The 10,628-nt window shown below is 35.1% G+C and overlaps 1 protein-coding gene across 1 annotated transcript; it reads left to right on the top strand.

Annotated features, from left to right (window-relative positions):
- Positions 1–974: 974 nt before the first annotated feature.
- epor (erythropoietin receptor) lies at positions 975–8,694 on the top strand. The gene is made up of 8 exons (XM_067371603.1): positions 975–1,290; positions 2,029–2,161; positions 2,386–2,555; positions 4,345–4,496; positions 4,577–4,733; positions 5,994–6,081; positions 6,309–6,396; positions 6,802–8,694. Exons 1-8 carry the CDS (start codon positions 1,200–1,202, stop codon positions 7,504–7,506), a joined length of 1,584 nt encoding a protein of 527 aa, XP_067227704.1. The 5' UTR covers positions 975–1,199; the 3' UTR covers positions 7,507–8,694.
- Positions 8,695–10,628: the final 1,934 nt, after the last annotated feature.

Below are 10,628 nucleotides of genomic sequence, written 5' to 3'. Positions count from 1 at the left end.
CACTTTTAATCTTTTTTAATGTTAATTTCAACATTTACTAATACACTATTAAAATCTTGGGTTTGCCAGGGACCTTGGATGAAAGCTACAAAACATCAGCATGTTTAAAACACAAATTAAAGCTCAGCTTGAGGAACACATACGGCTTTAGTTGCATTAACACAAAAAGAAAAGTGACTTTGTCCACTTGCTGGAGCTGATGACATTAGTAATTTATGACTTTACACCTGTTTCTCTGCCAAGTCCTCTACTTCTATCTACATACCCAGAAAACTACCACAAAGGGACTTCCTGAATTTCATTTTCCTGTTACCCACCACTAACCCACAACCCCCAGAGCCAGAGGAAACAAAGGAAATATGCACTGTTGACCTGAATGTCGCCTGTCTTTTTTTTTTTTCTTCTGTTTTAGGTCAATACACTGTTTTTGGTACTTAATAAGACAACAAATCTACTTCATATTTTATATTTATGCCTTTTACAATAGGTTTTGTGTGCATTAGAGGACCAACATCTGTTTAATGCACATACAATTCATTCTTTACCAAACAGACCAAGCCTTTGCATGATTAAAACCACCTGTGGGCCTAATCGGGTGTCACATTTCCCATCTTAACAATGTGTCCTGGGTTGAAATAACGGTACAGTCCTGTCTTAGTGATAATGGACAGTGAGCTGCAGCCAGACTGGATTGGCTCGCAATGCTTGCGCTTATCTGTGCGTAAGAGAAGCTCAGCGGTGCACTGATAACGCAGGTTGAGCATAAAAAACATGAGTGTCAGGCTGTGATAAAAAGAACCGGTTACTTGCTACAGAACAACACCAGGGCAGTCTGCACACACGTAACTGAGCACATGTTGATCGTTTGTGCATCTTAATGCTGAAAGAGTCTTTAAAAAGTCTTATTATTTACTACTCAGTCCATTAGATTGACCATGTAATGTTGTTTTTGAGAAAATATTGAGCACTTCATGACAGCATGTCCTCACTCAAGCTCCTCCCACTAGTAAACAACACACTTTCTGATGCTCCGCCTCCAAATAGTAAAAGCGTAAACACTCTGTCTGAACATACTATCAGCTTATCGGATGAGATGCACATAACCGTCTATGGTGTCCACAAAACAGTTTGGTCGAAAAGCCCACTTGGAAATGTGGATACACCTTTCGGAACCGTTACACGGATAGTGATGTAAATGGATGAGAAAAATGAGGAGCGACGGATTGCAAGTTGTTTTCATGCTGTGTCTTGCTTTCATCACTGCAGGAGGAAAAAGTTTTGAAAGAAAAGGTAAGAAATGTGACGGATTCTTTTAAATTGTTTGACTAATGTTTTTTTTAGTATAAAGTTACATGCATATTTCATAACTTTTTATTTATGCAAAGCTGAATTTTCAGCATCATTACTCCAGTCTTCAGAGTCACATGATCCTTCAGAAACCATTCTAATATGCTGATTTGATGATCAAGAAACATTTCTGATTATTATCAATGTTGTAAACAGTTGTGCTGCTTGATATTTTTGTGTAAACCACTAATATTCAAAAGATTCAAAATAAAAAAAAGTAAATTTTAATTCAGAAAGGACATTAAATTGGTCAAAAGTGACAGTAAAGGCATTTATAATGTTTAAATTAAAAAACAAAATGCTGTTCTTTTGCGTTTTATATTCATCAATGAATCCTGAAAAAAAGTTATAAATATAAATAAAAGCTTTAAGCAGCAAAAAATCAGCATTGATACAACTATTATTAATAATTGACCACTAACAAATTAATTTCCTGTTTTTAATTTAAAAAGCCATGAAATATGCTTGCATTTTATAGAATCTAAAAATTATCTTAAATAATCTGTACTTTTTTTATTTTACAATTTAATAATTGAATTAAAAAAAAAAATGCTTTGTTCAAAAATGAAAGAAAAAACATTTGTTTGTGTTCACCTGTGCTTTTGTACTCTGCTAATTACAAAATTAATTTACAACTGTCTTTTGATAAAGCATTCAACTTTATATGATATGATTGTTCAGTGGCCCAGTTACTCCAAGACAAAACAGAGGATCCTAAATGTTTTGTGGAGGGAAAAAAGGATCTCACTTGCTTCTGGGAAGTGGAGGAAGAGAGGAATTTACATGATCGATATACCTTCATGTATTCATATGAGTAAGTGACTGATTAGTGCTTTGAGGCTGATTAATTGTTACTATTATTTTTAAATTTTGTTTTGTATGTTGTTACCGAAATTATCCTTAGAAACTGATATAACACTCCCAATATTGTTTTTCTAAATATATTTAGTCTTGAAAGACAGCATATGCTATTCATATGTTATCTGTTTAGTTCAGCTGAAAATATCAACATTATTGCTTCTTTTTATGTGTCTTCAGGAATGAGAAAAAGGTGGCTTGTGTGGTTTCATCTCTGTCTTTACGGGCCAGTAACAAAACCGTCCTCTTCTGCAAACTCCCCCAAGCGCTGTTCTTCACGCCTCTTAACGTGCAGGTCTTCCGTGATGGCCAGATTCTCTATAATCGCATCTTCAACGTTGAGAACGTCTGTAAGTCTATTAAAACTTTACACAAGTAATACATGAAGAAAATACTAAGCAGAATGCAGGTATAGACCTCTACGTTTAAAGTTGGCATGAAATGGAAGATGTGATAATCTTTTCTTTGCTATTGTGATGTATATCCAAGTGAAACAGCTTCTTGAACACTGAACAAGTTGGCAAAACTCAAAAAAATTGAGGCAATGAAAGAAATTCAAAAGTTTAAGTAAGCAGAACTGGCAGATTTTTATTTTCTACTCATACGTTTTAATTGTTCTTAAAGTCCCCCTGAAATCAAAATTTAAGTTTTTTAGCTTTTAGTATGAATATGTTAGCCTTAAGGTTATGAATAACAAAACAACAAAACAATGACAAAATTTGCATTTAGGGGATATAAGCATTCAAAACTTACAGGCTCTCACTTCTGCTAAAATGGATCACGGATTTTCATGACATCACCGCGCACTTCAGTTTCTCGTCAAATCAATCTGAAGTCCCGCCTCCTCCTACACTCGAAATCGGTCATTTGCTCACACATTTACTAGCTTCTACATGGTGAATGGCACATAGTACACTATATAGAGAACAGGGAATGATTCAAACAGTGTAAATATGCTTTCCTTTAACGCGAATGAAGTCCGTTTTTGCGTTAGTGTCACATGAACCGCCGTAACGCGAGCAGTTTGCTCTGGTCCAGAGACACGAGAGCACAGAGCAGATCATATGCGCGAGTCGGCACAGACCACAAAACGTATTGAACCCATTTGAATTCTGCACAGAATGCTGTATATTAAAGCTATATAAAGGACATTCAGAGGAGAAACGGTTAGAGATTAGAAGGAAACTGAGGCTTTACCAAGTTCAACAGCTCTGGCCGAGTTGTGATATAAACAATACGCTATTCGCTATTTTACAAAGGGGGCGGGGCTGTTCGATATATCGTCCTGTCTTTCTGTTTCAGTTGAAATTACGTCAACACATTGAATAATGCTGTGCGTTCCAACACTCTTCAGTGGGCCTTTAACTTGAAATGTTTGACTATACTAATTCATACATTCAACTTATGTAACTTCAATGTAAACATTTTTATTAGTGTAAACTTAGTTAGCTACAACAAGCTAATTTAGAAAATGCTAATTTGTTAACATATTAACAATAGCATGGTAAAGCACTTGCTGAATGAGTGCAGCAATATAAAGATTTAACATACCTGCTCTCAAACCAAGCCGCATACACCACCTGATACCATAACTCTCCAAAAACCCACTTTAAGAAACTCTTCTAAATTATTAGAATAAAACATTAATCACTACTAAATCTCCCACTTAACACTAATTTTGCACAAAAAGAAATCCCAGCCCAGTTTCAGTTAAACTTAAGATCATCTAAATGAAAAGAAATCAGTTAATAAATCACAAAACAATGAAACAGTTCAGTTTACTTAAAATATATAAGTTCTGTGAACTTGAAAGAAAAATTTATATTCATAAAAGTTAACTAATTTGTTTAATCTAAGTTTGTCCAACTCAAACCAATTAATTATTTTGAGCGTTAGGGTTTACAGTGGATAAGAAAACCTGTAGGGTGGGACTTGGTTTTGTCCATGAGGAATTGATTGGACGGTTGTGGTTGGTGGATCTCATGTGAGTGACAGGTTGCTCTGCTCTCGCATCAGTAAACACATCATCAGAAGAGAAGAGAGGAGATGTCACTGCAAGAGGGATGGGAAGTTATTTTGAAAAACAAGATTTGTCCATTTTGATTTCATGCTGATTTTCCAATGCCTTTCCTCTCACAGTACTCCTAGATCCTCCCAGCAACCTCACGGTCATGAGCTCAGGGAAGGAAGGGCAGTTGAACGTGAGCTGGCTGCCTCCTCCGCTCAAACACATGGATGACAGTATGATATATGAGGTCAGATACGCAGTGGAGGGAAGTCACATGGGCAAGGTATGTGTTCTTTATTGTTCCCCATGAAGCCGAAGTATTGTGTTTCTTGTCGAAATTCATCAGTGAGCTGTCTTTTGAAGGTGGAGAAGATAAAGGCCAGCACCACGCTGGTTTTGCGTGGCTTACAGTCCAACACCAGATACGAGGTGTGGGTCCGTGTCAAACTCGATGGCGTCGCCTATGACGGCTACTGGAGTTCTTGGACCGATCCTGTGTTTGCAGTCACGGCGCCAACCGGTACGTGGATTTCAAAGCTTTTTGCAAGTACATTCAACAAGTAAAACATATGAAAGCCCATTTCTGCCACATAAGACAAAAATCATTCTTTTGTAAACCATAATTATGATTATACTAAGTCATAATTATAAGACAAAATGATGAAATTCTGATTTAGTAAATTATGAAATAGAAAGTATTTTGAACTTAATCTCATAATTACGGTTTAGTATGTCATAATTGTGACTTGTATCATAATTATGTCAAAACAAATATTACTTAGTATGTCATAATTATGACATTTTATGTATTAATTATGACTTTTATTTGCCAAAGAATGATTTTTTTCTAATATTGCAGAATTGGGCATATTAAGTCATAAATATGACATAAAAAGTCGAAATTGATATAAAAAGTCGAAATTATGACAAAAAGTTGAAAATTATGATTTAAAGTCAATTGACATAGAAAGTCAGTTTTTATCTTATCCTTTCGACTTTTTAATTTCATAATTATGATTTAGAATGTCATAATATTGACATTTTTTCTCATAATTAACTTATAAGTAACATTACAACTACTTGTCTCATAATAAAATCAAAACTGTGGCATACTGTCATAATTATGACACTGTAATACATAATAACATGACATAAAAAGTCATTATTATGACTAATATATCATCATTTTGACTTAGTATGTCAATTTATTGTCAATTATGTCTTTTTATTTCTTTTTTATAGTTAAGATTTGTAAATTCATGATATTTTTCTACTGTGGCAGAAACTGACCTCCATAAGAACTCAATTCAAATGTATTTTAAGTCTTTTCAAAGTTGCTTTACAGAAATTCATGATGTTAATGTTTACAATCTTCATGCCTTACAATCACATTTAGCAGATTAGAGCTGAGTAATAATATAGTTTACATTTTGAAATGATACAAGCAGTCAATCACTTGAGATTTGCTATACACTATCACCCTACCATAGACATCAGTGTTTATATCTGAACTATAAACTTTCATCCCAGTACTTCTGTGACAATATGAACATTTGCAACACAGAAATAAAGATAATGTTTGGTTAAAAAGACTGTTTGAGAAGCTGTTTCATACCTAAACACGACAACTGCTCTCTCTGGCTCAGTGGCAGCATGAACACAGATCTGAATCTTCCGCTGCGATTTTGTCAAAGGTTTATTAGTCAAAGGTTTAATAGACACAGGCGAATCGTTGTCATTTAGGAACGAGGAATCATTTTTGTTTCTTTTTTTGTAACAGACATGGATCCGCTGATTGTGTTACTGGTGCTTTTCATCGGATTGATCCTCTGCCTGCTGTCCCTGACTGTGATTCTGTCCCACCACAAGTCAGTTCTCACAAATACACGCTTAATGAGAACATACAAAACCATATTGTTATTATATAATGTTAATGATAATCACTTCAGACTAACAGTAACCCATTCTCTAAAGAATGAGAACATTTAACATTTTTAGAAAACTTCACATGCATTAAATTTGCAGACTCAATTTTACTACTCGGCATATATAATATGAACAAGTGAATAATGAATCAATTCTGTGATTATTTTAGGTTTCTTCTAAAGAAACTGTGGCCTGATATCCCCACGCCAGAGCACAAGTTTCCAGGTCTCTTCACAGTCTACAAAGGGGATTTCAAGGTAATTCATGCATGTTTCCAACTATACATTTACAAGGTACCATGTGTAGTGTAGTAACATGTTTTGACAAAACTGACTTTTTTTGTTATCTTTTTAGACTCAGTTGAGTTGTATTTACGTAGAATATTAAATGTTTAACTTGACAAATTTAATGTTGTTTGAACATAAAGTTTAGTACTTTTTCAGCACAAATGTTTTTTGTTCACTCAATTTCCACTGACTTATTTAAGTTTTAATTACTTGACACATTTAGATAATTGAGCGTATAACGTTTAGTTGTAATCATTTTATGAAAGTAAGTCGAAAACTTAATTGGAAAAAAGCTGATTGGGACTGAAAAATCACTGAAAAAAGAGATCATTACTAGTACTAGTACTAACTATTCTGTATTTCCTCGGCCATCAGGAGTGGATGAGCCAAAATAATGGCAGCATGTGGGGAAGATCAGTCCATGTGTACACGGAGGAGCTTCCTTCACCTGTGGAGGTTTTGTCCGAGGTTTCTCTGACCAACTACAGTACGTCCCCGAGAGAGGGCAGAAAACCTGCGGAGAAGGAAGAGGGGAGCGAGCGTGCGGATTCGGGATTAATGGGAGGATGGCGAGAACCTCCTCACGCTCAGTGGCTCATGGAGCAACTGAGGGCTCTTCAAGAAAACCCAGAATCGTTCTCCCAGTCAACGTTACTCCAGTCACATGACACCTACGTCGCTCTCAATCAAAACTCCCAGCGTGTGCAAGGAGATACTGAGCAACAGGTGGACGATGTCTTTGAAGAGACCTTACCGCTCCAAACACTCTTTACCACCGCGGGAACGTCGTCTTTGAGCGCCTCGCACTCCGACCTCGGCTCGCTCCCGCAGAGCTCGGGTTCGGGCAGACTGTCCTCACAATCCAGCTTCGAGTATCCCAACCACACATGGCCCCCCAAAGGGCCGGGATATGCCTATATGGCGGTCGCAGACTCGGGGGTTTCCATGGACTACAGCCCGATGAGCTCGAGCAGCATTGCAGAGCTCGGGAAACTCGGGATCTACACCAATGAATACAAAAATGAGATTTTTGGCCACAAGTGGCCGTTCTCCTGTCAACATGTCGAATCTGGATACTGATACTACAAATTTATTCCAGGATCTTACCGATTTCTGTTTGACACATGATGTTTAAGGGCATCTGAAAACACTAGGATCTATCAGGAGAAAAAAAAACATTCCATCAGATGAAATAAGCTAATTTTATAGCATTACTATGGCAGCTGTTAATGAAACATTTTAATACAGTGTGTCACTAAAATACCATTCATTTTTAATACATTAAAGGATTAGTTCACTTCATAATTAAATTTTCCCGATAATTTACTCACCCCCATGTCATCAAAGATGTCTTTCTTTCTTCAGTTGAAAAGAAATTAAGGTTTTTGGGAAAAACATTCCAGGATTTTTCTCCTTATAGTGGACTTCAACAGGGATCAAAGCGTTGAAGGTCCAAACTGCAGTTTCAGCGCAGCTTCAAAGGGTTCTACACGATCTCAGACGAGGAATTAGGGTCTTATTGAGTGAAACGATTGGTCATTTTCTAAAAAAAAAAAAAAACATTTATATACTTTTTAACCACAAATGGTCATTTTGCACTGCTCTGCAATGCGCCACGCATTACGTAATCACGTAAGAAAGGTCACGTGTGACGTAGGCAGAAGTTACCCAATGGTAACTGTTGAATTCCACTATATGGAGAAAAATCCTGGAACGTTTTCCTCAAAAATGGTTTCTCTAGATATTTCTTGTCTGGGATCGCTGTAAACTGTAATGACCTTCAACCGTTTGGAGGCCATTGAAGTCCACTATAAGGAGAAAAATCCTGGAATGAAAGACACAAACATCTTGGATGACACGACGGTGAGTAAATGATCAGGAAATTTTAATGCTGAAGTGAATTAATGCTTTAATTAGTGGCACTTTCCACAAAAAGGGTTTGCTTCAATGTCCCTTTAAAAAAAAAAAAAAAGCATTACAGGCTAAATGTCTGCATTTTTGTAGGGAGAAATATTAAATAAGTTTCATAACTATTTAATATATCATGAAAAATAGGACATTATAGGTGCATAAAAAATCTACTCTAAATTATTGAATAATACATATTTTGTATGTATGCTATGGGTTTGACATATGCTGTTTAATTCAATTTTGGTAAAAAAAAAAAAAAAAAAAAAAAAAAGATCTATAATATCTATAAACCAACCTTGTTAGCCTTTCCAGCATAATTTATATATATGTATATATATATGAAGAGAGAGAGAGAGAGATATTGGTCAAATTATTCAATCATTTATATATATATATATATATATATATATATATATATATATATATATATATATATATATATATACACACACACACACACACATCAGTTTTAAACTGTAATCAGATGTCACCAAAAGTATTTTACCACCCTGAGCTTGATTATCATAATCAAGCATCACATTTAAAACACTGATAAGAAAAAAAAAAAAAAAAACATTGTTAACATAAAAGTCTAAATTTGTCTTGTAAATTGTACATATATATTTTTCAATGTAAATAACACTTTTTTTACTCTGTTTTTGTGGTTTAAGTTACAGCAATATGTATCTTTCGGATCTGTAAAACATTAAAGCCTGGAGGAGGAAGTCGGGCTGAACAACCATTAGACTTTATGTTATGTATACGTCTGTTGAGTTATATAAAGGAAAATCCATCCATCTGTTTCATGCTTTATGTCCTTAGATGCTGTGTTTGCATTTGGATAGTTCTTCTGGTGCATTCTGGGAATGCTTGTATGATTGACCATTTCTCTTTAAGTCACCATGACATTGTTGGCATTTGCAACCCATTTAACTTTCATAATGTGTTTTTCTGAGTGGGACAATGTAACGCAGATATAGCAGGCAGACTTGATTAGATCGTGAACAGTGGGCGTTCCATACGAGAGTTTGCTGTAGATTATGGAGGACTACACCCTTCCTGAAACACCACTAGCACACAGCTTGCTTTGGTGACATTAACTAAAAAAAGAAAGCACTTTGTACTTTCAATAATATATTACAAGACATTTTTCAGTTCTGTTCAATGTGAATGAATGTGCACTGCTGAATCATTCACAATAAGACCAGGAACGTGTACTAATGAAGTCCATTTTGATTTAGTGTTGCCATTAAGGTTTGTAATATGCAGTATGCTCAAATTACTGTACAGAACCTTTTACTTTGTAATAGCAGTTTAGTTTGTCAACATTTCTTTTTGTGTTCAATATTCTGTAATGCATAAGGTTACACCCAATATGTTTCTAATTTCTGAACAAGTTAACCAAGATGAATTGTTAATCCATCTGTAGTATGGAAACTACACGCTTAAAAATAAAGGTTCCAAAAGTGGTGCAATTGAAGAACCATTTTTTGGTTCCCCAAAGAACCTTTCAGTGAAGAGTTTTTAAAAGAACCTTTTTTTTCTTAGTGTGAAGAACATTTAATAATCTAAAGAACCTTTTGTGGAATGTAAAGATTCAATGGATGTTGAAGTTTCTTCATGGAACCATCAATGCCAATGAGGACCCTTTATTTTAAAGAGTGTAGATGAAAAGCAGAAAATGTTTCACATAGTCCTGTCTATCCAATGGTACGATTACTGCTGTACCATTGGATAGGTACGTATGATTACTAGTATTTTTCTATTTCAAAATAGCATTGGCAATACGATTGAAAGCCTATTAATCAAGTTTCTAAAATAACTATTCGTCTTTCGCTTTTTTCTATCAGCAATAAAGCTCGTATTTTTTCTAGAATGAAAAGGAATTTATTGCGTAAACAGACGGGATCTCATCCATTTCAGTGAAGACTTCTCATTTACACTTGTGTTATTTTCTATTCTCTTGATGTCTAAAAGGAATGTATTTGTGCATTTAAAGGGATCGTTCACCCAAAAATGAATTATGTGTAACAATGTATTTTGAAGAATGTTGGTAACCAAACCATTGTGGTGAATATTGGTTTCCATTGTATGGAGAAAAATTAAACAGACATTTCTCAAAACATCTTCTATTCCACAGAACAAAGAAAGGTTTGAAATGACAAGGGGGTGGGGCCTCTAATGAAATGGCTAGTAACTCATGTTAAATTAGGAAAAAACATGGAGAAGAATTATTAAAGTGTGAAATAGATTGATTATGGTTACAGTAAATAATTGTAAAAACCTAAAAT

Source organism: Chanodichthys erythropterus, chromosome 3 (assembly GCF_024489055.1).
Source record: "Chanodichthys erythropterus isolate Z2021 chromosome 3, ASM2448905v1, whole genome shotgun sequence".
NCBI lineage: Eukaryota > Metazoa > Chordata > Actinopteri > Cypriniformes > Xenocyprididae > Chanodichthys > Chanodichthys erythropterus.
Note: the sequence above shows the minus strand (reverse complement) of the source record. Positions and strands in the feature narration are given on the sequence as shown.